The 27,310-nt window shown below is 35.7% G+C and overlaps 3 protein-coding genes across 6 annotated transcripts; 1 reads left to right on the top strand and 2 right to left on the bottom strand.

Moving 5' to 3' along the window:
- Window positions 1-2,811: 2,811 nt before the first annotated feature.
- Window positions 2,812-11,351, bottom strand: LOC137951699 (DEAD-box ATP-dependent RNA helicase 1). Of its 2 annotated transcripts, none has more exons than XM_068798548.1 (10): window positions 11,163-11,351; window positions 10,497-10,731; window positions 10,050-10,304; window positions 9,719-9,873; window positions 9,402-9,579; window positions 9,109-9,296; window positions 8,767-8,971; window positions 8,211-8,316; window positions 7,958-8,119; window positions 2,812-3,755 (listed from the first exon to the last, which is right to left on the bottom strand). In XM_068798548.1, exons 1-9 carry the CDS (start codon window positions 11,273-11,275, stop codon window positions 8,004-8,006), a joined length of 1,551 nt encoding a protein of 516 aa, XP_068654649.1. In that variant the 5' UTR covers window positions 11,276-11,351; the 3' UTR covers window positions 2,812-3,755; window positions 7,958-8,003. The 2 variants fall into 2 exon arrangements, with proteins under 2 accessions (XP_068654649.1, XP_068654650.1); XM_068798549.1 differs by having other exon boundaries at window positions 2,812-3,752.
- A 449-nt stretch (window positions 11,352-11,800) lies between these two features.
- On the top strand, window positions 11,801-15,069 carry LOC137951457 (V-type proton ATPase subunit d2). The gene is made up of 10 exons (XM_068798120.1): window positions 11,801-12,148; window positions 12,360-12,480; window positions 12,772-12,879; window positions 12,956-13,058; window positions 13,298-13,378; window positions 13,479-13,564; window positions 13,639-13,698; window positions 13,794-13,842; window positions 14,440-14,574; window positions 14,718-15,069. The coding sequence occupies exons 1-10, from the start codon at window positions 11,968-11,970 to the stop codon at window positions 14,847-14,849; spliced, it is 1,056 nt and encodes a 351-aa protein (XP_068654221.1). The 5' UTR covers window positions 11,801-11,967; the 3' UTR covers window positions 14,850-15,069.
- A 967-nt stretch (window positions 15,070-16,036) lies between these two features.
- Window positions 16,037-25,145, bottom strand: LOC137951741 (nucleolin 2-like). 3 transcript variants are annotated; one of them, XM_068798622.1, is made up of 18 exons: window positions 25,041-25,145; window positions 24,323-24,422; window positions 24,168-24,216; window positions 23,882-24,066; window positions 21,798-21,929; window positions 21,497-21,610; window positions 21,306-21,407; window positions 19,536-19,595; window positions 18,937-19,137; window positions 18,726-18,821; window positions 18,521-18,589; window positions 18,344-18,435; window positions 18,076-18,193; window positions 17,790-17,878; window positions 17,585-17,678; window positions 17,397-17,488; window positions 16,705-16,967; window positions 16,037-16,439 (listed from the first exon to the last, which is right to left on the bottom strand). In XM_068798622.1, the coding sequence occupies exons 2-18, from the start codon at window positions 24,353-24,355 to the stop codon at window positions 16,414-16,416; spliced, it is 1,815 nt and encodes a 604-aa protein (XP_068654723.1). In that variant the 5' UTR covers window positions 24,356-24,422; window positions 25,041-25,145; the 3' UTR covers window positions 16,037-16,413. The 3 variants fall into 3 exon arrangements, with proteins under 3 accessions (XP_068654723.1, XP_068654725.1, XP_068654724.1); XM_068798624.1 differs by having other exon boundaries at window positions 18,955-19,137; XM_068798623.1 differs by having other exon boundaries at window positions 24,323-24,399; window positions 25,041-25,141.
- Between the last annotated feature and the right edge of the window lie 2,165 nt (window positions 25,146-27,310).

Below are 27,310 nucleotides of genomic sequence, written 5' to 3'. Positions count from 1 at the left end.
TAGACCAGGAAAGAGGAAAGAGGAAAGAGACAGCAGAGATGTGATCTAAACTTATCTACTATTTTCAGAGAAAAAATCATTTGTTTGCGAGAAGAAGAGAAAGCTATTTCATTCTGAAGTGCCAGTAATACTACCTTGTCCAAGGGTTAGTCCATTGACAAACTTTCCTCCTCTTTTGATTTTCTTCTTTCTTTCTTCTTGCTTCTTCTTCCCTTTTTAGTTTTTTCAAAATGGATATCGTCTACCGTGAATGGAACTAACTCCTATACACAAAATACCATGAGTTGTAGCTCAAGGTTTCTGCAATTACTTTTTCTTACGATGAATTTTTTTCCAGTTGAACAAAGCATTAAGAGCAGCTTAGTGCATACACAACTACATGGATAATTTTCCGAAGCTTTTAAATGGCCTGGCTCACTAAAGCACGAACATTTTGGTCACCCAGCACTTTGAAAGCTCCCAACAAGCGTTTCCTGTAATAACGTTTTTTTATCGTTTAAAGAAATTCTCTTCCGATGTCACGAAGCTACAGAATACATATCTGAACCCGATTACATAACAGCTGTAATTTACAGAAAAGCACGGGATAGTTTCTGCAATGGGTCCCGTTACAAAAGCTAAGATTTGGGCGGTTGCATCAGTCGGTTGGATGAGAGGACGGGAACATGAGGAAAGAGATTACTTTTGGGCAGTGGAGGAAAAATTTGGTCGCCGACCTTTAAATCAGAGAAAACCTCTTTACTGTCTCATCTTGAGAGACGAACTCTGAAGACTGCGTGTAGAGAGAATCCTTTCCTCTGGACCGCCTCATCTGCTTCATCTTCTTTCTATTTTGGATCTTCAGCATCCCTCGGTAGAATTTTTCATTTTAATAATAGGAAGAGCACCCATTCGCCTCCTTAACAGCTGCTGAGAAATACCCATTCCCCCTCTCAGACTACCCAGTAAACTCACTCGTTCCCGGCTGGCATACTCCTTTTTGTTGGACCACTTGTCTGTATATAACAACGAAGTCAAGATGGGCACTTGATCCCTTTCCTACAAAGAAGGGCACTTGAAATAAAATGGCAGTTTATGTCATATATAAGTGATACCATGATGGGGACACTCTTCATCCATAACGTTAACGTATCATGTCTCCTTTCGTAGGATAAAATGTTAGATAAGTAGACTCACACATGTTCAAGATTAGAGCCAAACTGTCTCTCGCATTTTGATTTGAAAAACTCTGCTTGGCGGGCCATTCCCTTGCAGAAAGACTAGACGAATGAGCTTTCAAATGTCCTTTACCTTCTGCAACTCGCAATGTTGGCCATGGCTGGCTGCAACTTGTTGAAGAGAAGATTGACTGCGAAATTGAGCTAATCCAGAAGTTTCACGCAGATACGAATGATGATCAGGAAAGTTCTTATGTTTAACCTTTTTCCATTTGAAAGGTTGAAAATGAGTTTTTAAATGGGGTGACATTTGCATGCATGACTAAGTCTCTTAAGTCTACATCTCCATCTTCGTCTTCATTATCAGGTATTCGGAGAAAAGTGGTTAACCAGTCAAATACTAGAAACGGATTCCCAGGAAGATATCCATTCCAGTCAGAGACAGCCACGTCTTTTACTCTCTCTCCCATACCATACTTTACTGTCTAACCTTGCGGATTAAAACACGCCATTTCGAGCCTTCAAGATGAAATGGGAGAGGCGGCTGTGTTGATGGACGTTTTAAACCAGCTGATGGAGACACCAGAGACTACAAAACTTGGGCTGCCTATAAATTCCCCCCTCATCAATTTGGTTTTCAGCAAAAGCCAATCCTTCTCTGCAGCGCTCACTTCTCTGATATTCTTACTTCTTTCTCCTCTTCATTCTCTGGAAATAGAGAAATAAGAGATATGGCTGCTTCTTACCTTTCCAGGTTTGTTTCTGAAGTTGCTCCGCCACAGGTTGTCAGCGTTATGAGACGCAGAGTGTCAAAAATCCTCGACACCATAGTGGAAGAAGATAGAATAGAAGTCTCTGAGCTTGTGGCTTCCTCAAAAAGCTCCGGCTTTGCTTCTTCTTACCGCAGGAAAGAGGTGGAGGGACCGTTCTCCGTCTTTGGCCAGAAACGGAGTTGTGCTCAGCAATAGAGAAGTTTTGATCTCTGACTCGGTGACAGTAGCAAGCTCTGTAATATTTTTACAGAAGAGTCTTCTCCTCACTTCAGCAGTGTTCACTCGCTGAACAGGGTTCTTTTCTGTTTCTTCCACTTAAAACTTTTTCCTTGAGAATTGAACAGGTCAGAGAGTGTGTTTCTAGATTACCTTTTGTTTCAGCTTTTCCTTCTTTTTCACACTTTTGTACATAGACCACCATAATCGGCTATAAATGGTGTCTGCTTTGCCACTATCTAATACATATCAGAAATTAGAATTGACAAAAAAAAAGCATGTTTGTGCTTCCCTATCCGCTGAGTTGCTTTTAGTGATCTTGCCTCAGACACCGTCACAACCTGGTTCAATTGAAGAAGTACAGGTTCTACCTTCCTTATGTGCAGATGCACGATCCAATGCTCAGACTTGAATGCTATCTTAAGAACTCCTATTCCCACTTGCATAATTCAAAGGCAGTACCCAATTTGACTCATCTGCAATCATTTTCATTCTTGCACGGGGAAATCATAGATTAGATATGTGAAGAAATTAGGAATGACTAAGTAAGAACAGGGAAAAGTATATTTTGATCTTCTTACATCCTAAATTTCAAAAATCAAGTAAGAAAACAAAATGAAACTCACACAAGCAAAAAGTTGGAAAAGGAAGGTATTTAATAGATATATCCCAATCAATAAAAGCTTCATTGATAACATAGTCACTCTTTAAAATGATATAAGTTAAGATGTTCAGCAATACAAGTAACAGGTATTGGATAAAAGTTCACAAAAAGAACAGTGCAGATAGGTAGACTACATGTCTCTTATGTGGATGAACACTATTCTTCCCAAACAATTCCCTTGGCAGTGCCTGCACTAGAGATCCATTCGACCTTTACCTAACCGTTGGTGAACTCAGGCCAGGAACAGTTCAGCAAAAAGTCAGCCTTTTTCAAACATCAAGGGAATGCTACTTAATAGCATCAGGATATATTTAGCCTGGGAGTCCAATTAGCAATTGTCAGTGCCACTTTTGTTCAATCAGTAACATATAACAGCTTAAAATCACACTCTCAAGAAATAACCTTCTCTCTATCATCCTCCCTGTTAAGATGTACTCATCAGTAACAATTAGAATTTCATTCAACCGAGTAAGCAAGCAAGCCCAAGAAACAGCCATGAGTTGGCAGCAACGACTGCCTTGGTAAGGGAAATGCTCTCAGCAACTAACTGAAGATAGGCACTAGTATCACAGAAACAATATTTCAACAGAAAAAATTTTCACATAAAATTTGATGAAGGTGTTTCAGCCTTTGACACTCCTCATGTAGTACCTACAACATGCAAACCCAGATGTCCATATTCAAAGGTTCATATGAACAATCACACCATAAATTTCCAGATCCATAGGCTCAACCAGAGATTATCTATATACCAAGGCCATCAACAAAAGCTCCGAGCTTTGAGCTTGATGCCCTAAGAATTCTTGATGCTCTCAGGTTGAAAATAGGTAAAGGTTAGGTCTACATCGACATGTCCTTAACTGGATTGACCCAAATCCTACTCTTCTTTTAAATCGGTCAAAAAGTACAGACCCATGTCCCATGGTGCAGGCTGAGGTTGACCTGCTGAAAAGGAAAACAATAGAAAAGAGAAAAATCAAAATTTATGAAATCATTATAAATATGAGTAAATTTATGTGATTGTTAAGAGATTAGTTCTAGTACTAGATGACATATATGACCTAGTTTCTGCTTTTTTTCTAATTGTCAGAATAAAAGAATATAAAAAGACAGTTTGTTCAAATATATGATGAAAATGCATAGTTATCAAGTTTGATATGTGAGTTTTTATTGTTATGGACTTAAATTATATTACAAATAAAATAGGTTATACTTATATAGATACTTACATTAGTTTTACTCTTGATTTCTTTCTTTAATAATATCTTGATATTACAAATAAAATAGTTTATACTTATAGATACTTATATTAGTTTTACACTTGATTTCTTTCTTTAATCATATCTTGATATAACAAATAAAATAGTTTATACTTCTTTATATATTTATATTAGTTTTATTCTGATTTCTTTCTTTTATTAATATATGATAAACAAGAGACGTAACTTCTATAGTTAAGACATGCAAGGAATTTCCTTCAAATAAAATTGCAGTTAATAATATAAATGATGTTGATGGCATAGTTGGTAGCAAATATTTTTGGTATAAGAATGTCTCTCAACATTGTTCGAGTTGTTTGTTGTTAAATTTCTGGAAAAGAGAAATATTTCACTAACTTGTTGTAATTTGAGTACAATAAGATAAATCCTAGTAACACGCAAAGTTAAACACTAAAAGATAAATCCTAGAATAATTGAACAACTGAACATAACTAGAACACTTTTAATACTCTTTTGATAGACCTCCTGTGAGACTCTTGTAAGACTCCACCATAATAATTCTAGCTACGTGAGACTTCTTATTGTGAAAGTCATGTAAGACTCCTCCATAATTGTTCTTCAACACTCCCCCTCAAACCGGAGTTTATAACTTCAACTTGCAATGAAAATGATTCTTGGTCTACAATTTTCTTTGCTAAAAAAACATGTTCATAGATGTAAAATTCTTCATTGTTTGTTCTCCCTTTTCTTGAATATTTTGGTCACACAAAAATTACCACAACATGTGAAACAAAATACCTCTTCCTTGTACTTTTTCATCTACTTCTCTCCCTCAAACTAGGGATAAAAAGTATATATAGACCCAACTTGGACAAAACACAATGCAGGAAAAGAAAATCACTTCTAGTCGTACGACAGCCCCATACACCAAAATGGTCATATTCTAAAACACACTCCGCGCAATTTTAAAAACAAAAAAACTGCCCAACTTTAGGACTTAATAAAGAGACTACTCACTTTTTAAGGATAGCTCAAACACAAATCACCGCTTGGGTGAAAAATAAAAGGTTTGACTCAAGCTTGATGTTGGACACACTTTTATACTTTTTAGGTAGTCGGTCTAGGCAATGGTCTAAAAAGATAAAAACATAAGACGATAAACTGAAAAAATACTAAAGGAAAACAATCGAAAGGAGACGACTATGTAACTCTCATACTTCCAAAGTGACAAAAAAAAATTCGAAAACTAGGAGAGATTATAACAGTAGAACTTAATAAACTTGACCAAAGTATAACTTTTTTGGGGTAACAACAATTTTTAGGAGTTAACTATGCGAAAGATACATAACCAAGTAACAAAAACGTAAAACTTGAGAACAACATTGAAGCAAGATATTGCATACATTGAATGATTAAGTCTGACTAAAATTATTTGATTAGAAGAGAAATTTGGCTAAAAAACTCGGAATTTAGGAGAAAAGGAAACTCAATTCATGTCAATGCATGGAGAGATAATAGGAGAGAAAATAAGGAAAAACAAAAAGAGATTTTTTACAAAACTGACCTTTGGCACTTCTAATATCGATATCTCCAAAAATATAGCTCAGAATCACAAACAGTTTGTTGCTCAAGAAACTAGACTCAAAGAACTTTACACCGATATCTAATTTGACATAAAAGGATTCGTTCTTGAACCTTTTATGACCTCTTGATTTCCTTCGTTTTGTAGTTTGATCCTTGTTGACTTCAATGCGAATATCTTCTTAAATATAGATCAGATTAACATGAAATTTTCTCCTTATGAAACTAGACTTCGATACCTTTCATCTAAGTACAACGTTTCTTCATAAAATATACTTCTTTTGAGAGAAAGAATCTGATAATTTTCAGACACTGTAATTTAGCTGAACTGAGTACTCTTTCTTCTTTGACCAACATTACCATTGAGCCTTGCAAAAATGATATCTCCCTCTAGAAAATTCAGATTGAAAATTGGTTTGATACGGTAGAAAATAGATTTACAGATCTTTCTTTTGACATACAAATCTTCATATAAAGTCTTGTTCTTAATGGCTTAAATAGCTCAAAAAGTGAAGCTTTCTGCTGCTATTGCTCGAACCTCTCTTGCAGTCTGACCTTTACCTCTTCAAATATCGATTTCTCTTTGTAAAAAACTCTAATTGCTAAACTTCTTTTTGCGTTGAAAATTAGACTCAAAGACCTTTCCATCAATATATAATTTGCAATATGAAAAGTTCAATACAAAGGTGCAAACGCCAAGAAATCAATGGATACTAGGACAAGAAAGAAAGAAAAATGATAGAATACGTACCTAAACTACTAGAGATGATAGATTAAAAAATGATCACATTATCTCTGTGAGTAAACGAATCAACTCACAAAACCCGCTCTGAAACCATGTTGAATTTCTGGAAAAGATAAATACTTCACTAACTTCTTGTAATTTGAGTACCATGAGTCTCTATTTATATTAGAGAAAACAAGTAGAATCTAATTATAATTAAACTACCCTTGTACCAATTACACCCAAAGTTAAACATTAAAAATTAAGTCTTAGAACAATTGAACATAAAGAAGACCAATATAACTAAAACAAATTTAACCGAAACTCTTTTGTGAGACTTCCTGTAGACTCCACCATTATAATTCTAACTATATGAGACTTCTTGTTGTGAGAGTCATGTAAGACTCTTCCATACCTTCTCTTCAACATTCATGTATGGGTATTTTACCCCAACCTAGACTATTTATTGATCGAGCACCACCCCTAGCCATACATATCCCATTTATTGCTTCTTCTAGTGCAAGAATTTTGTTTGGTGTCTCAAGTTGGGGTCAATTTTTGTCATCCTCACTTGTTTATATATAAAATTTCAGTGGAGTCTTGGTTAATAAATTCTTATCCACATTTACAACATTTCTTTATTTGAAAAGATACATTCTCAACATTTGTTTCTTGAGAAAATTCACATTTTAAACAGCTTCATCCTGATCATCCAGTTTGTGAGCCTTCATTGCCCAACAGAGTCCCATGGAAAGAAATGGCGCATAAAGTTCCCAGCATAAAAAACCTCATCCAATATCTTATAAAGACATCCAATTCTCAAAGTTGTTTCATTCACCGTCCAATTTCTGATTGCAGCAAGTGGTATAGCATTTATTCATACAGTTTAAATTTGGACTAAAGTGTGGCTTGTAAAGTTTTTCTTTAGTTACTTAGATAGCATCCTCTTCTTTATTATGTTTACACCAACAGCCAATGGGTGAATGATTGCTTAAAAACAACAATGGACTAAATAAGACAAAAAAGTGCCTATGTCCATGTTGTACAAGTTGGATTCTAATGGTTATCATCATAAATATCAAATAAGTTATGAAATTTTTAAGACATTAATGCATTTCTTGATTGACGGAAGAAAACTATCATGTATAAGGAAAATAATGTTTTGCACTTTCCTGCAACAAGAAAAAAAAAAAAAAAATCACCATACCCTACAGAACTAGATTGAAGAAAATCAAATGCAAGGCAGCCCCTTAACTATACGGATATATATGGTAAACAGAAACAGTCTTACACTGGTTGAAAAGTGAACCAACAGCCTTTTTTTCTTTTGAAAACAGTGATAGCTTTATTTAATCTACTGAGCATTAGTGTTACAACATAGGGTACAACATTGAATGCAAACAGTTCAAGGAGCTAAAGCTCAAGTGAGGCCCAAAGGTGAAGTTATCTCTGCAAGGCCCACCATTTGCTAGCTTATCAGATTCCAAGTTAGCAAATGTTGGAACATTTTTTTTCCAGACTATGCGTCATTCAACTGTTATGTCCATGATCTCATCAAATGGGTGCTTTACTTTCCATGAGGCAGCTGCCAATAATTAAAAGGGACAAAATGATAAACTCACCACGAATGCTACAAGCACATCTGAAAATTGCAATGCAGCCATTTGTCTATTTTCTTGCATTACTACCTTTATCCTTCCTTTTGCCTGTGCTCCTAGACTTAAAAATAGTCCTACCCCTCTTGGATCCTCTTGATTCAACAGATTCCTTTAATCTTTCCAAAGCTGTTAAAAATGAACAAAATCATAAGCTTCGAACAATTGTTGAAGCATTTGTTTATTCAACTTAATAAGCATCATATGGCTGAAAAATTACCAGATAAATAAAAGGGATGGAGTGATTTGACTGACTCAGCAGGTACTGAGTAAATGGTACAATCATTACCACCAGCTTTCTCTAACAACTTCTTGAAACGTTTAACCTGGAAAAGTAGAAAGAGTATCATATCTGATATCACCTGGTTTTGAACTTTAAATTATCAATGCCACCCCTCAGATTGAGTTGTATTTCTTCCAGCCTGTGTGCTGCACAGTTCTTCTTTCTTTTCAGTAAAATCCACCATCAATATTTTTATTTAAGAAACCATTAATTTACCAGAAGCAGTATTCTATATCAATTTTAAATCACACATATTAAAACCAGAAAAAAAGTACTCGATTTCTAATTTAATGAAAAACAAATTTAAATAGAGACAGATCAAAATAATTTTAACTTCTTAACACTTATACACAAGCAACATAACAACCAAGACAAGCACATCAACTTACCTTGTGTCTGTAATATCAATGTTACATGCACAAGTTGTTTCTTCAATCATGTACTCCTACTTAGAGAAAAATAAGTGCTAACTTACAGAAAATTCTTTTAGTACCTCATGTCTCCGTAGTAAAGTGAAGCAACGACCACCCTGACCTGCCCTTGCAGTACGGCCTACACGGTGGATATAAGTCTTTACATAAGCAGGCATGTCGTAATTGATAACATTTTGTACTCCTTCAACGTCCATACCACGAGTCATTGCATCTGAAGATACAAGCACCTGGATTTCCCCTTTCCGGAAGCCCTTCAGTGTTTTACTGCATGAAAAACTTTCCAGTTTCAGGAAATGTTTCCTTTCTGTACAAAAATATAAAGAATAACAGGTACTAGTTTTTCAAACCACACAATAATAATATGTATGTAAAGAAACCAAATTTACACATTTCAGGATTACCTTCGCATTGATTGGTGTTGAAGGCCTGAATACTCTCTGACTTTAAAAGGAAGGTCCCCAAAGTATTTCAATAAGGTGCTCAAGCGGTGAGTTGATTCTACAGATGACGTAAAAACAATAGACTTTTCCGTGCCTAAATCTTTCAGAAGAGATATTAAATACAATGGTTTGAGCTTGGATTCACACATCTGTGTTCAAGGTAAAAGAGTGAGGTCTTTGGAAACATTAAGGAAAAAAATTATCAGATCAAATAGAATATAAACAAGAACAGGACGAAATTTAGCAAAACTCACCAATTTATATGATTCTAATTTTTCTGGGAGCTTGTACCGTGTATCACCCATTGTCAAGAGCAAAGGGTGATGCAGATCAAGCTGAGAAAGCTTGCTAGGATCTTGAGTGAGTGTAGCTGATAGAATCATTTTCACAAGCCTTGGGTAAGATTTTCCTTTAAACCCTCTCTCAACACCACTGTTACGGAAAGACAAAGAACATGTCTCACTATACATTTGTATGCTGATAAATATGATATGAAATATGTTTAACGAAAAAAGTTTGTCAGTCAGGATGGGTGCACACAAGGTTTTGATGTGCATGTTAGGACTTTTACCATCTTCTAATGGTATTCATGGAACCAAGCCGAGAGAAAGGCAAATTTCCACTATAGGTTAGCAATCCTTGCTGATTTGATTGAGACAGCTGCAGAACAGTAGGTAACCAGGATTGATATGCCTCTCGAAGTAACCTATCTGTTTCATCAACAACCTGAGAATTATACAATGCAAGCAGTGTAGATGGTTAATCCTAATTGATCTTGTGCACTCCACAAAGGTTAACAGTGGAAATAAGACCTGCATATCCCAAGTGATCCCATGCTCTCCACAAAGGTACAATGGAGTAAATAAGGCTGACTAGAAAGCCAAATACAGGCTAATACTTACAAGATAGCAAAGATGTTGTAAAGTAAAACCCTTTGTATTGTTAATATGATCCATCAATCTTCCAGGGGTTGCCACAAGTATATCTACAGCACTTTGTAACTCTTCATGAAAATCATCTGTTTCATACAAACTACTTAGTTCAAACTTGGGTCTTTTGATGAGCTCCGATATTTCATCCGAAATTGAAGATTGACCAACTGCTAGGCCAACACGCAAGCCAACGGCTGGTGCAATGGAATCAAAAACCTGCTTAACCTAATTAACACACAAAAATCATCTATTGATCAGAAGTCTTTACTATCTATGCTTCAAGAAACAGCAGTAACAACTATTCAACTGCTTTGCTAACACAAGTATCTTCCAATAGTAGCACAATCCAAGGAGATAATCAAGGTTGGTATTCAGAGGTCATAGATTGAAATCAATACTGAAGTTATTAAATAGAACCTGCGCAGCTAGATCACGAGTGGGCAGCACCACTAAAGCACGCAAGCATCTAAAGGCACGGGTTGAAAGCATTTGAACAATAGGCAAGGCATATGCAAGAGTCTTCCCACTTCCTGTCGGCGAGTTTATACAGAGGTCTCTGTCGAAAGCACCTGGTCCAACTGTCTCCTGCCATGCTGCCACCTGAACTGGAAAGAGTGAATCAATGCCCATATCCTGTAGGGCATCCTTTAACCTACAAGATAACGTAATGGAGACATGAGCTTGTTGGAGGACATTTTACGATTCGGGAAGGAAGAAAAACAACACAAAGTGAATAACACTTGGTAAAAATTTGATGATTGCTAACATGGCCCCCGCTATACCAGCTGCCAAAAAATTAACAAGCCCAAAAGAGTTTTCACATTCTCATTGTTGTGAGCATTACGTAAATGAAAAGAAGAAGAGTTCAAACAGGTGGTTTCTGTTTACTACACAACTGGACCCAGCATCTCCTAGACTCAATCTCCATTAATACATCACAAAAGACAGATGGGAATGAAATAAGGAACAGCAACAATATCTACTACTTAGATTTTTTTTTTCTGTTCTAGCATAAGGAAATTGAAACTACACCCAGAAATAAAAACAGACAATCTTGACGAGAACTTTTAAGAGCAGAGTAACCTGGGCTCCAGGCAGGGAAGCTGAGAAACGAGGCGTTCTTCGAACAGAGTAATGTCCAAAGGGCTTCTCATCCATGGCAAAACAGGCACCTTTTTCTCCTTGGTGTCTTCCATTGACGCGAAGTTGTACCGGTTTGCAGCTAAAAACTTGCCCTATCAAGCTCCGGCTGGTGTACTGCAGGACGTCAAAGCTAAGATTTTGAATGCAAAGAGAAACAACCTTCCAGGTCTTCTTCGAGGGCAAAAATTTTTAAAGTCATCTCGGGTTTAGAGTGTCTCGATTCTCGGGGGCGAGTGTACGAAGCAGCGGCCCTGTCTCGGAAATCCGATACGTCTCGGGTGCACTATATTTCGACATGTTTCATACCAAATAATTTTTTGTATTGGATTAACAGTGTTTATAAATAATCTTATATTGGCTCGGTACATATCAGATATCAACCAATACGTATTTAGTTTTGGCTGATACATTAGATTTTAGGCTAATCAATACTCTCCGTATCAGCCGATAATGTACATATCGGATTTTGACGTTTCCGAATAAATCCGCAGGCTGGTATGATGTAATGGAATGTATTCATTTTTCTTATTGTCGTAGGAAATCGTCTATCGCGCTAATATAATTGCTAGATTGTTATCATCTCGCGTCCTCTCGGGGGAGAGCTCGTCTCGTGACCAGAAGAAACATATCTCGCGGGGTAGTTCCCCCCTCCGGTCTTACGTTTGGGTACCCCGATCAGATCTGCTCTCTTCCTCTTCCTCTTCCTCTTCCTCTTTCGGATTCTGGGTTTACTTTAGCCCGCAGGATGTACGGTTTCGAAGCCCTAACCTTCAACATTCATGGCGGTTACCTTGAAGCAATTGTGCGAGGTCACCGTGCAGGTCTTCTCACCGCAGCGGATTACAATAACCTTTGCCAGTGTGAGACTTTAGACGACATCAAGATGCATCTCTCCGCTACTGAATATGGACCTTATCTCCAAAACGGTAGGTTAATTATTCCTTCTTCTTCTTGTAAATTTTCATTCAATTTGAAGACTTATTTTCTATTGCGGGTAGTCTGATGTTATCATATCTACTATCCGAACATTGCCGATGTTGGCGTGATACATCCAGTTTATTGTCTCTAGCGCATCCTTTGGATGGGTTGATTGGTATTTGGTTGTTGGGATTGATATTTTTATTTGATTGTTTGCAGAGCCTTCCCCTTTGCATACAACAACGATAGTGGAGAAGTGTACACTTAAGCTGGTTGATGAGTATAAACACATGCTATGCCAAGCCACAGAGCCATTGTCGACCTTCTTAGAGTACATAACGTATGCATCACTTTAATTCTCATCTATGAGATACAGTCATTTTAAATGCTTTAGAATGCGAATACAACCACTGCTTATGATTCCCCTCTGTTTAGCTCTCATAATTAATCACGTGGAAGCTTTCTTTTCCAGCTAAATAGTTAAAAGTCTGCTGCTTTTTGGAAGTTAACCCTCTAATTTCTTGGACAATGAATGGGCGACTCAGATATTTTTCAGATGATCTTGTATGTGGACCGATTCCAGGCTCAAGTACTCAATACTTGTTAATATCCTTTCTTTTTCTCATACTAGATATGGTCACATGATTGACAATGTGGTTCTTATTGTTACTGGAACCTTGCATGAGAGAGATGTTCAGGAATTGTTGGAGAAATGCCATCCACTAGGCATGTTTGATAGGTACCTCTTGTTTAGCTTTGTATTATTTTTGTATTTTTTATACCTTAAAAGTAAGCATCTAACTTCTCTTTCTCAGTATTGCTACACTTGCAGTTGCACAGAATATGCGTGAGCTCTACAGATTGGTGCTTGTTGACACCCCTTTGGCCCCATACTTCTCAGAGTGCATCACTTCCGAGGTGCTTCTTGGAACAACAGCCTTTTTAAAGAAACACCTGTTTATTGTTTATACATAATTTTAAAATTGCCCTTTCAGTATTTAATAGCTCTCTGAAACATTAATTTGCTTTTCAAGTGCATTTGAAGACTTAGTTTTTAGCACCTGCCCATTGATGGTGTCCTTTTGTTTTGACCAGAAGGAAGGTGAAACGTTATGTGTTAATTTCTATCCTAAGATTTATGTGTTCTCTTTTAATAGGACTTGGATGACATGAATATTGAAATCATGAGAAACACCCTTTATAAGGCATATCTTGAGGATTTTTACAAGTTCTGTCAGGTATGTTGATATGTGTTAGATAAGCTCTTTTCTTGTGCGATAACTGAAACTAACATGGACACCTGCCACATTACTGATCTAAGATTGTGATTCTCAATAGAAACTGGGTGGAGCCACGGCAGAAATCATGTCGGACCTCCTAGCCTTTGAGGCTGACAGAAGAGCTGTAAATATTACAATAAACAGGTGACTTTCTTGGAGGTACCTCTGGTTGAACTACCTCTCATCATTCTTAATTTTCACATTTTTCGTTTCTGCAGTATTGGCACTGAGCTGACAAGAGACGATCGTAGGAAGCTCTATTCTAGCTTTGGTTTGCTGTAAGCTTTTCATATGCGATTCTTGATTTTGGAATCCTCTGAAACTGATTGACCTTTTCTTTGTTTCTTAATTGATGATGTGCATGTCTTTGTAGCTACCCATATGGCCATGAGGAACTTGCAGTCTGTGAGGACATTGATCAGGTAGTTTTGATGTGTAGCTATTTAGCTAGCTTGATATCATAGTAACTGCTTTCCACCTACCTTGAGAAGCACAATTTGGAACTTGATTTTGCATAGAAAGCATAGAAACTTTTTTTTTAATGTTTAAAAGAAAAGTAGCCATTGTTACATGTAGACACATGAAATGTGGTTCAATCCCAGCAAAGCAAAGTGTCTTCAGACGCACAAAATGGTTTTGGCACTAATTGAAGATAAGAAAATGTGGTGAAGCAGTTATTTAATTGAATTTTATTTAAGTGAAATTTTGAAAATATTAAATTCTGAATTTGTGGGAGTAAATTTTTGGATATTGCTGTGCAAATATGCTTCCCTCCTTTAACTTCTTCATAAAGGCGTCATCAATTACACCTTGTCAGATATCACTCTGAGATGTTTGCATTTCTCGCTGTGACAAAATAAAATAGTAGCCTCTTTAAATAAAATGCAATCAGATGTTTATGCTTGTGTTTTGTTACTGAATGACGAATTTGACTCAGTTTTCATTTCCAATTGCTTACTGGAATCCAGTTTAAAAATACTATTGTGGTCATGGCTGATCTAGTAATATCAATGGAGCAGGTTCGTGGTGTCATGGAGAAATACCCTCCATATCAGTCTATTTTTGCCAAATTATCCTATGGAGAGAGCCAAATGCTGGACAAGGCATTTTATGAAGAGGAGGTAAAAAGGCTATGCTTGGCATTCGAACAACAGGTAGGATCTCTGACCTTTTACTATACTAACATGTCAGCCAGGCAATTTAGAGTTTCACTTTCAGTGGTACATGTACAACACATGCAAAGTATGCTCTTTATTCTTTCATCTTGCTTGCTGATTTCCTCAACACAAATGTGCAGTTCCATTATGGGGTTTTCTTTGCATACATGAGGCTGAGGGAACAAGAGATCAGAAACCTGATGTGGATTTCTGAATGTGTGGCACAAAACCAAAAGTCTAGGGTTCATGACAGCGTGGTCTTCATATTCTGAGGGTTGGTTTGAATGGTAAACACGTTCTAAGGGTACCTATATTGCCTACTTTTAAGATTATTTAATTCCCTTATGAGGAGGTTGTTGTAAGTTGCAGAGCCGAGTGCTTTTTCTGCTTTTAATGTAATTCTAGTTTCATGCTTTGCCTCGACAATAATTTGTAGCTGCAAAAGTATTTAAACGAACAATTTGAAAGTGAATTTGGACGTTTGCAGATCAATTCTCTATAGACTGCTTTTGATTTCAGGTGGTCGCTTGGGGATCTACATCCTATAATCAATAAACTAGCTGGGAGAGAGCTGTTAGATTCTATAGGCTAACCACGGTCTTAATTCATATCATCATCCTCTAGGTTTCAATTTGTCCCGAGTGTGAATACAAGGAAAGGCTCTATTTTCAGATGAACTCCGGCCTCCACCCCCATAATTCTTGTGCCACTCAAGAAATAAGAACCGGACATAATATTTAGCCTTTGTAGGACTCCCTGTTGCTGTACTCCCTACCATGTTAGTGACTACTTCTTTGGCGCATTACACCTTCCAAAGAAGTCGATGAAATGAAGAAAGAAACATTTCTGAGCTGAGTTTCCTTTACAACTACAGAAAACAATGTGGCTATTATGTAGACACTAGGGAGAAAAAAAATTGTGAGACTAGCATAGACTCATTGAGAAGAAAACAGAAAATATAAGAGAATCACTCTGTTTGTTAATAAATTTTCTCTCACATAATAATAAAATTTGGGGAAAAAAAATAAACAAAAATTTGAGAAACCACATTTTCTTTTCTTTTTCATTTTTTACGTATAGAAACTACATTTCCCTTTCCTTTTTCTCTCCCATTTCTAGATAAGAAAACCAATTTTTTTTTTCTTTTTCTGCTCTTTTCTCCACTGTTTTTTGTTCCAAACACAGCCCTAAATGTTTCCTAAAAATCTAACAAAATGTGAGGTCATACAAGATAGCAACGTCTACCATAAACCTATCACTAACACTAAGAACATCTCTAACCATTTTACAACTTCAATTTTCTCCAACTAGCATAAGAGATCAGTCTTTTGAGGAAACGACCCCATAAACTCACCTTCTAGCAAATCAAACTGTAAGGCCATTTTACTGCGGTGAGATTTGTATTTTAAATCAAAATACTTACAAACGCTTTTAAAATTAAGGCTAGGCAACTGTAAGGCCATAAACACTTGCAACTGCATTCATCAAATACCGTTAGGGGCAATGAAAGAACAAACTGCTAGGTCAGGGCATAAAAAAATAAAAACACCTAACGGCCTTCAGCAACTATCAAATCGATACCTCCTCCGTTTAACAACAAAAACTACTGAATTTCATTGGGCTTGGTACTCAATATCGAGCCTTTTGTTCCCATGTAGGTAACTCAAAAAAAAAAAAAAAAAAAAAAAAAAAGAGCAAAAAATCATCTTTTTATGTTGTCATGGCAAACTATCCCAATTAACATAGATCGATCCACGCTACGAACAGTAAATTCACATCAAAACTTGCAATAGACCACAAATACCCGCCAAAATTACAGGACTCTATGAGTCCAACTTAGTCGCCAAAAGTAGTCTTCTTGCCTGCACAAAGATACAGAATATTAAATAAAGAGACCGAATATGTAAGATGTGCATGTATTTCAAAAAAAAAATGTGTATAGAATGAAAGTACAGAACAAGAATGCATAAAATGGACCCTCTAGACACTTTATTTAAGCTAAATGCAACAACTATAGAATTTGCTAGAAAGTTTATTTCAGTCACTAATTAAAAAGTAGACAAAGCCAGCAAAATTGGATGTGCTTATGCTGAAACAGGAAAGACCTTCAAAAAAGTGTTTACTCACCAGTACCCTGGGTAGCATGACCACAACCTCTACCACCACCACCACGACCCCCACCACCACGACCACCACGCCTGCCACCAAATCGACCACCACTGTCTCTGCCACCACCTCTACCACCTCTACCACTTCTACCACCACCATCACGATTGTCCCCCCTTGGCCTAGCCTCTTCCACTGTTAGATTGTAGCCATTTATATCTGAACCGTTGAGTTCCAAGGCCTGAGAGAAACCGTCATCACCGCTGAAGTCCATGTAAGCAAGCCTGATAAAATGAATGCAAAATCCCTCAGCACACAAGATCATGGAGGTACTTAGCTTCTTTAAAGAACCAGTCAAATACAAATGGATGACACAAACTGTGCAAACACATACATAACAGAGTACACCGATGCAGTGATGTCAATTTCAGAGCATGTATCAGTCCAAGCATCCAAATGCCTACCTTAACAAATCATCCTCTCTTACAAAATAACTAGCTAAGCTACACTTATCCAACAGAATTTCCCCACTCTCAAAACCAGACAAGACAGCAACGAAGTACAGCTAACCAGTATTGTCACAATGTATCAAAATATACAAAAAAAAACCCTTTATATCCAAGCAATCAAAACCCTCCTTAAAATTTCCAAACCTGAAAAAAAAAAGTGCAATTTGAAGGAATTATCTAGGGAAAAGGAGAAGTTCCACACACCCCTTAGAAGCACCAGTCTCATAATCCTTTGGAATAGAAACTCTAGTAATCTCTCCGCAGGAGCCAAAATGCTCTTCCAAAGCACTTCGAATCTGCAAACAGAAACCTCCAGAATATCAGGCACATCACTCAAGAGTATGGTGTCAAATAAGTAAAGTTAAACAAAAATAGAAAGTAACAAACTTCACCTTATCTTCTTCTAGAGATTTATCAAACCCACGAATGTATATAGTCTTCCCCTGCTCACCTTTACCATTTTTCTGATATGAGCTATTATCATTGCTGTACAGTGCACATACATCAATGATCACTGAAAGCAATACCTAAAAGAAAATTCTTCTCAGTTGAGAGAAGCAAACGTCATATTTTTTTAGGAGGGCAACAGGGTAGTACCCGCTATGAGGAGTGTATGAACCTCTTTCACGAGCAAGATCAAGCCTCACATCACGGCCTAAAAGGTCGTGACCATTCAGTTCAAGAGCCTGGCCACAAACATTTAATGAATACAAAACTACAATGGAAGAGAAATTCTAGAAGAAAAAGGAAAAAAGGGAAATAGAAAAAATGAAAGAAACTACCAACAGTTCCACATGTTTTCTTAGGCAACAAAACAACAACTACAGACTCCAACAAGATGGCAGACTTTAATTTATTCAACTGAACCATTTGAATAGTTTACCTTCTGTGCCGCCTCTTCTGAAGCAAACTCGACATGTCCAAAACCTCTAAAACGACCGTCCTCGCCTATAGCAAATCGAACATCAACAACTTCACCTGCATCTTTAAAGAATTCCTCCCTGCAGAACAAAGTCACATATTACTGTCACAACTTATATGCAAGACTAGTCAATAAAGGTAACAGCAGAATATAGAAAAGAACAGAATAGATAAATAACCTTCACAGAGAGAGGGACAGAGAAAGAGAGAGAGAGACAGAGAGATCATACACATCAGGACGTTCAACACTAAAGGACAAGTTGCCCACAAATAGTGTTTTTGAACCGGTTGTTTGAGCTTGAGGAGTGACAGGAGTTTTAGGCTGCATAAAATACAAAAAAGCATCCATCAAGCTTTCAATTGAGTAAGTCAGAAGTATAAAACCTATAATAAATATGCAAACCTACAGCTTTCTTTTCAGATTTTGTAGCAGTATGCTTTCCTGTAGAGGCATCTTCCCTTACAACATCATTAGCCTACAAGATAACAGTTCCAAGATGCTCTGCTGGTCAGTTGATTAAGTAAATGTTTCCAAGAATCAAATGTATCACTAAACTAAATGTTCTTGAACAAAAAACTACAAATACCATGACCAATGAGAAAAAATTTCACCTTTTTCTTTGGAGTCTTGGCAGGTTCTTCTTCCTCACTTTCTTCCTCAGAAGAATCATCTTCAGAACTACTACTCTTTGCAGGAGCTTGGCTTCGCTGCAACAGTAAAACAATCAAAACTAAACAGAGAGACTAACTCATTACTATTGGAGGGTCAAGTCCTATTATGTAATTTGACCTTAAAATTCTTCAATCAACAAACAGAAAATACCAGATGCTTTTCACGTACTTTAGGCTCAACATCTGAACTTTCCTCGGAGCTATCATCCTCATCACTATTCTCCTTTTTAACAATTTTTGAAGAAGCTGGAGCTTTCAGCTTTTTTGTTACAGGTTCTTCATCAAAACTTTCCTCTGAGCTATCATCCTCTTGTTCATCACTGCTTTCTTTCTTACCTGCCTTTGAAGGAGCCTGCTAATTTGGAAGGGGAAACTTCAGTGACGTTTTGAATGAAAATAACTATGTAACCACCCAGCAATTTATGCATTTGTATTAGTTAGAAAACAATATAATAATGCCTAGCAGCCACTTTGAGGCCTAATTTATAAATAAATAATTTATGTAGCAGTGTTCTACTCTGACGTTACCACTTCAGCACCTGATAAAATTATAATAACATTACACAGCACAAGAACATGGCTCTTTTAAAGGGTCATGTAAAAAGAAAGAAACACAAACTTCCATTAAGTTTCAAAACACATTCTGAAGAGCAGTATAGACGACCAGAAAGTGTCCTTGAACAGAACCTAACAAACAAGCAAATAATTACATAACCAAACAAAAATTACGTTAATCAAGCTAAACATGACCTGTTTAGAATCCCTTTCCGGGGCACTTCTTTTTGCAGGAACAACAACTTTGGCAGGTTCCTGCATCACGATGTCAAACACAATAAGAAAGTAGTTGACAGCATTAAAAAAATAAGAAGCAAATGGAGAAAGCAAAAGGGAACAAATCAAAAAAGAGAGAAAAAGAAGAGTTTAATAGAATAGACCAGTCCACATAACATGCAAATGCTCGAGAACTGTAACGGAGATAAGACAATCAAAAGCTCACAATATACTCAGAGTCACTATCTAAAGTTTCACTAGACTCTCTTCTTTCTTTTTCAAGGTGTTCAAAAGAAGATATAAAAGGCTCTTACATAACTTTCACAACAAAAAGTAACACAAAGCTAGAATTAATATGGTGAAGTCATACAGGAGTATCACAGAATGAGATTCCACTGAAGAGTCTTAGTTTAAAGGTGTTTTAGTTATATTAGTCTTCTATTTATGTTGAACCGTTTAATTTTTATTTTAAAGAAAGGTGTGTGAAAATTCAATAAAACAGAAGAGATACAACCTAACGAGGTGGGTCGTCCTCCACAACAAGGTGTTAGAGGGAAGATCCCCATTTAGAGTGAAGGTCTACCAAATGATTTGCAGTTCTTGGAGTATAATTATGCTAAAACTTATCTTTAACTGTTAGACATTGGGTATAATTGGGAAAATGGTACTTTAATTGTAGTTAGAATCTATCACTTTCCTCTATTATAAATAAGGGTTCATGTACTCGTATTACAACAAATCAATGAAATTTTTCTCTTTTCCCAAAATTCAACATGGTATCAAAGCAGGTTTTGTGAGTTGACTCAGTCAATCCACAAAGATAATGTGATCTTTTTCTGATCTATCATCTATAGTAGTTTAGGTTCGTATGTATCTTTTTTTCTCTTTTTTCAGTTCTAATGCCCGTTGTTTTCTTGGTGTTTGCACCTCCATATGGAGCTTTTCATATAGAAAATTATATATTGACGAAAAGATTATCAAGTCTAATTTGCAATGCTAAAACGAATTTTGGCAATCGGAGTTTTCCTCTAAGAGAAATCGATATTTGAAACAAAAAAAATCATACTGCAAGAGAAGCTCCTGCAACAACAGAAAGCTTCTACTTTCGAGTCATCTTATGCCATTAAGAACGAGACTTTATAGAGAGAATTATTTATCCAAAGAAAAATCTATAAGTCTATTTTCTTACCTATTCAACCAATTCTCAATCTGAGTTTTCTATAGGGAGTTATCGATATTAGAAGCGTCAATGGTCATGCTAGCCATAGAAGAAAGAGTACTTAGTTCAACCAGATTACAAATTCACAAATATATCAGCTTCTTCATCTCAAAAGAAGTATTTTATGAACTGAAGTTGAACTAGGATGAAAGATATTTGAGTCTAGTTTCTTTATCAATAAAACATTTTTTATTCTAGGCTATATTTTTGGAGATATTGATATCAGAAGTATCAAAGGTCTGTTCAATAAAATAATTCTCTTTTTTCCATATTCTCCCTCCTATTATCTCTCCAATTATTGACGTGATTCGAATTTCCATTCTCCTAAAATCCGAGTTTTTTAGCCAAATTTGTCTTCTAATAAGAGAGTTTTGGTCCAACTAAATCACTCCATGATGTGCTCATTCAAGATATGCAATATCTTACATCAATTTTTTTTATTGAAGGTGTGTGAATATTCAATAAAACAGGAGTTGCATCAATGTTGTTTTCCTCGTCTTCCTTGAATTTCAAGAATATAGGAAGCTTACCTCGTCTTCCTCGGATTCAGTTTCAGTTGAGCTATCACTTGATTCCACTTTCTTCTTGGGAGCAATTGGAACTTTTTTTGGCTGCGTAGAAACTTTCTTTGGCTGATACAAATGCATATGATCAGCTTCCCCTATCACTTTCAAAATTTAAAAAAAAAAAAAAAAAAAACATCTGAAACAGAAGTACAAACCTCATCATCTGAACTGCTATCAGAATCAGAACTGTCACTTGATTCCTGCTTCTTTGAAGCAGTTATAGACCCATTAGTCTTTGCTGCTGGTTTACTATTCGTAGTTGCAGGAACCTTAAGGCAGTTGCACAAGAGTAAATCAAGAGAGTCAAAGAGTGTCAAGAACATATTCAAATACAAGGAGCAAAATATTTTTAACTGCACTTAGATCAGGTGCACATGAAAATGAAAAACAGTTGGTGGATTCCAAAAGAAATTGACGGATTCCAAAAGAAATTGACCAGTAGTGATTGAAACTCACTACATCATCAGAATCACTCTCGGACTCAGAGCTGCTTGCTGGTTTTGCTTTTTTCTTTAAGTTTCCAGCAGATCCATTTTTGGAGACAATAGATGATAGCTTCTTTGAAGGAGCAGCAGCTTTAGCTACAACCTTTTGATAGAAAAGTAAGATTAGAGCTAAGGAAGTCAACAGAGAAAAAGTTAACAGCTTGATACAGCTTAAACCTTTTTTTAAGTGAGAGAGAAAAGGGAATCCATAAGTAAGATGGCTCCCAAGGTTGAAGTACAATCAAGGAAACAAAACATAAAGAAGAATACAAAATTACAGAAACTCAAAGAGGAAGTGGAAGACCCGATAAAACTTTTTTATATAAAATTATTTCATTGGAATAAATAAATTAGGCACTTATTGTGGATAACGCAATTGTCCATATTAAATTAGTGTATGAAATTGCAAATGGTATATCACTAACAGGGGAATCCAGGTAGAGAGTAAATGGTGAAAAAGCATTAAGCCGGCCTTAGAAAACCAGTGCCACGAAGCTAACCAATCTAAACCAATGATATGACTTGCACAAGTACATAAAATCAAGAGACTGGTTCCAGGCATAGATTGAGAAGCAAGCAACACCTCACCAGACACTCCTACCTAGGGTGCCAGACTTGACCATTCAAGAGGAAGGAGATATTAGTGAAAGAGTAAAACATAAGATAAGCTATGGATGGCTGGAAACACTGATTAGAATTTGTGATCCTATGCATAAAGGCACGTTAGTGCACCCTAAGGAAAAGTGAAAGTGAATGCGATCTCACTTTCACTTACCCAAAAGCATTAGTGCGCACATGCGATGGAAAGTGAAAGTGAATGAACCAGTTCATTCACTTTCACTCTCGACGTTCCCTCCATCCTCCTCTCTCTCAACCCTCATCTCTCTCGTCTCTCGCTCCATGTTGTCTCGCCATGCTGCCTCCTCTCCCCCTCTCGCCGTCTGAAACTCCTTCCCCCTTTCAATTCATTATTAAGCATTTTTTAAATAATATCATGGCTTTAAAAGTATTAACCTAAATATCCTCTATCAAAATCTTTTTATTTTTATTTTTGATAATTAATTAAACTAATAAGTTTATTTTACTTCGTAATTATATAATTAATTAATACTACACTAAAATCTATCTTATGTTATTAATAAAATACCATATTTATTTATTTATTATATTCATTACTGTTAATAGTATAATAAATTACTAAGTTAAGAGTGATAATTAAGATATTGTTAAAGTAAGAATTTGATCAAGTACCTAAACATCATAAAAGTAAATATTTTTGTTTGAGTATTCTATATTTTATAATTAAATAAATTAATAATTCAATTTAACACATAATTATTGTATTAATGTAGATTAAACTACAATATATCTTAATTTATTAATAAAATACCCTATTTATTAATTTATTATGTTAATACATTCTAATATTATATCAAATTACTTATTATAAAATTAACCACGTTTGTTTAGGTTTATTATTTATTTAGGTATATTATAAAAAGTAAATCATTCTCTTGTTTCCACTTACATCAAACACGCTAACACAAAAAAGTGATTCACTTTCACTCCCCCCCCCCCCCACCCCAAAGTGTATGTGACTAAGTGGTGTAGGCAAAAAAAAAAAAAAAATTGAGAGTCTAGGACATGCTATGTAGAACAATATTGCACAATGAGAAGTAACACATGTTGCTCAAAATAGTGAAGAAACAACACATACGGAAGACAAAGGAGGTAAAATTGTTGAGCCAAGATAAATATAGTTGACCTAAAAGTTAGATAATCAAAATTCAATAAAACAAATAAGTAGGAAAGTGATGTATCTAACTCAAAAAAGCAAATAAATCACAACAAACTTCAAGGAAAAACTCATTGATGCAAAAACTCCAAGTTTAATAGATAATTGTGATCCAGTAAAACAAATAAGTAGGAACGTGATGTATTTAACTCAAAAGAGCAAATAAATCACAACAAACTTCAGGGAAAATCTCATTGATGCAAAAACTCCAAGTTTAATAGGAGAGACAAGTAAAAAAATTGTTTCTGATGAAAAGAGACCTCATCTTCGGACTCGGAAGAACTATCGCCTGAGCTGCTTTTCTCTGGCTTCCCTTTTGGCGGAACTTCAAACACAGGTTTTCCTTTCTTGCCACCCTTCTGCACCTTAATTGCAGACTCCACTTCTCGTTTCTGCTTTTTGACAGTGGACTGTTTCTCGAGTGCTGTGTCTGCTTCCCTCTTAACTGAATATCATGTAAACAACATTGCCACCATTCAGATTTTAAAAAATGACAAATTAAAACATGCATCAAAATGCAGGAGTAAAAAGATAATGAACACTAACTCTTCTTTGCAGATTTTGCTCGAGAAACTTCCATGGGAGTTGCAGCAACCTTTATGGAAGGATCAAGAAAATAAGATACAAAATGCATAAAAAGTCATAAGTCAAGAACAGAGAAACATAAGAATGAATATAAATGGATATAAGAATAAATATACCTCGACATTGGATTTCTTGCTAGACTTCCCCATGTTTATATGCGTTGGTACTAGGTAAGATGTCACTTGACGATATTCTAATAGACAAATTTGTAGAGCGCTGTCAAGTCGAAGGAGTAACTATGAAACTTCAAGAATAGAAAGTAGAATTACTTAAAAGAATTACGTTTTAATATATATACACACATGTTAAAAAACACGAAACGATGGGAAAATGTAAGATAGACGATGTCACAAAACTAAAACTAGAAAAAATCAGAGGCATCTGAAATGGGTCCTGATATCATTTGAGGAAACTAAAATCCCAAAATAATCACTAAAAATGTAAAACCGACGGTAGCAGTAAGGTCTACATTTTTCCGACAAAAAAATACAACGCAACATAGTTTCTGCCAAAGTTCAAGCTACACCCTCTACATTAAAAACAATCAAACAGATAAAACAAATCTTTGTAGCACCCACTCGTACAGAAGAGTAAAACAACAGGTACAACGAGCAGTTGGAGAGATCAAAACAGCAACCTAAACAACAATCAAAAACGGGCGAAAAAGTTAAGAAACATGAAATCATTCTCAAACTCTAAGAAGGAAATGCAGCACGAGAGCTCAAGATCATTCGACAGTCTATCCGTTACAAAGTGCAATATACAAAAAAAAAAAAACATTTCTTTACAAAATGCAATAGACAAAGAAGCATTTCGAGATTGAAGAGTCCTTACCTACAGAAATTATAACCAAAGGCTAGGATAGATGGAAGACTGTGAGAAGAAACAAGAACTGAAAAAACCCCAAAAAGTTTTAGGGTTTTAGGGAGGGAATTTCAAAGAACACTCGCTCGAGGTATATATATATGCATTTTGCTACCTCTTGCGTCGGCGAAAATATCCAAGGTTTAGGGTTCTAGTGGCCTTTTTGAAATTAATTGCTCCGAATCTGGCAATCTATAACGGCGTAATGAAACATGTGAACGATGGTCACCGCAGCCTGTGGCACGGCACGTCCACGCTGGTGCAGACGCTGCCTAGTAGGATAAAAGCATTGCGGGTTCTTTTTTAAGCTAAGGACCCGTTTGGAATTAAAAAAAAAAAGAAAAAAATTTATTTGGTGCATAGAAACATTTAGAGTATATTTTGTAGTTCTATTTATTAAAAAAAAATTATGATTACAGCTTGAGAAAAAGAGTGTGAAGATAATACTACCATTTACATGATTTTCATGTTTTTCTCATCATAGTAATTTTAATATTTTTAACTACATTAATAACTAGTAGTGGAAAAATATTTTTTTTATCTGACCATAAAAAAAAAAATTGTCATAGGTGGAGATTTTGCTCATTCGTATATTATTTTCTAGCATGAAGAGAAAGAGTTATAGTTTATAAATTTATACTAATTTATAGTTTTTATTTGGGTGATTGTAGATTGATATTGATATTTTATTTAATTTTTTGTGTTTTACTATTGTATAAAGTTTGTTCATGATATTATGTAGTGTTTATGGAGTATATAAACAATTTTATGCAAGTAATATGTACATAGATTATGCCTAATTTTAAGTAGAGGTCATGCTCAATTTTATGTAGAGGTTATGCCCAAATTTATGTAAAATGTATGCATAATTTTATATACAATTTATTTGACATGTATTATTTAAAAAATTTTAAATATATGTTGGAGCTTGAACTCGAGACATGTATTTTTTGAAAAAATTTTAAATGTTTGTTGGAGCTCAAATTCGGTTAAAATTATTGGGCTCAAACTCGATAACAATTTTAGGCTCGAGGCTGGGCTCGGCTCGATCTCAAGTTCGAAATATTTAAATCAAACATAGGCAAGTTCGGGTTCGGCTCGGCTCAATGACACCCCTAGCAAGAGGGAGAAGGAGAAGAATGAGTGAGCGTCAGGATAAAAAAATTTGGAACCCGATGAGTTCAAGTCAATGAACCAGAATTTCGGTGGGAATCCTGATTCACCCACTTTACTCAAGAGCGTATTCAAGTGAATGAAATAGTTCATTCACTTTAACTCAACTTATTGTGTGGCACTAACGGGTTCAAGTGAATGAACCAGTGAACGTGTTTCACTTTCACACTTTCACTTGAACCCGAAGTGCACTAACCCCCCTTAAGTGTTAAGTTGAAAAAAGTCATACAATGAAAAAAGAAAGGAAAAAAAAAAGTAAATGAATTATAAATTTGAGCAATATATCTCCTAAGTGGCTAGTCATTTTTGGGGTAGAATTGAGTTAAAACAAAAAAATATAACATGGTACCAAAACAAGTTGTGTGTATGAGTCAAAAACCCAATTTATGCTCCACAGGTTATATGTGTGTTATGAGTTCCACGAGATAGGTATATGTTATGGGTTTTGTGAAGGAGTTTTTGTACCTTGTAAAACATTTGTGCTCAGGTATAAGGTTTCCCGAGTGGGAAAAATGACACATTAAAAAGAGATAACAAAAATTAATGGATTATAAGGTTTAAGTAATAGGTCACCTAAGTTATTTTGGGAAGTAACCAAGCTAAAACCCGAAAACCCAACACTAAAAACTATATGTATAGAGAGACAAACAATTACGGCTTATATAAGAATATATTTAGTAGTTATTGTGTTAAAGTTTGATATAGAATATATTTGAATCAGTATATATATATGGGTCCACTCAGTTTCGGAGGGGCAAATTGGGTAGGGATATATTGGAATATATCGGTTGGAATTACCACTCGTATTTTCATCGAGTACCTATTTGGTTCGCTTGGAATTCATCAAACTTAAACGAATTGATCAAACTTAATTTTGCATTTATAGCCACTGACATTACACATCGGTGTAAAGATTTCCAATATATATATGTATATATATTAATTATATGCCCATACCTATTACAAGTATATCCATAACCACATATTGGTAGATAAAAATTTACAATTTATTACAAGGATAAGAGAGTAATTAAGGTTTTTGCTTTTTTTGGGAAGAAATGTTTTAG

This window comes from Aristolochia californica, unplaced genomic scaffold (assembly GCF_029961685.1).
Source record: "Aristolochia californica isolate CCGP_79_NKW_82.1479 unplaced genomic scaffold, dmAriCali1.0.hap1 SCAF_15, whole genome shotgun sequence".
NCBI classification, from domain to species: Eukaryota; Viridiplantae; Streptophyta; class Magnoliopsida; order Piperales; family Aristolochiaceae; genus Aristolochia; species Aristolochia californica.
The sequence above is the reverse complement of the archived record's forward strand: the minus strand, read 5'-3'. Positions and strand labels throughout refer to the sequence as shown.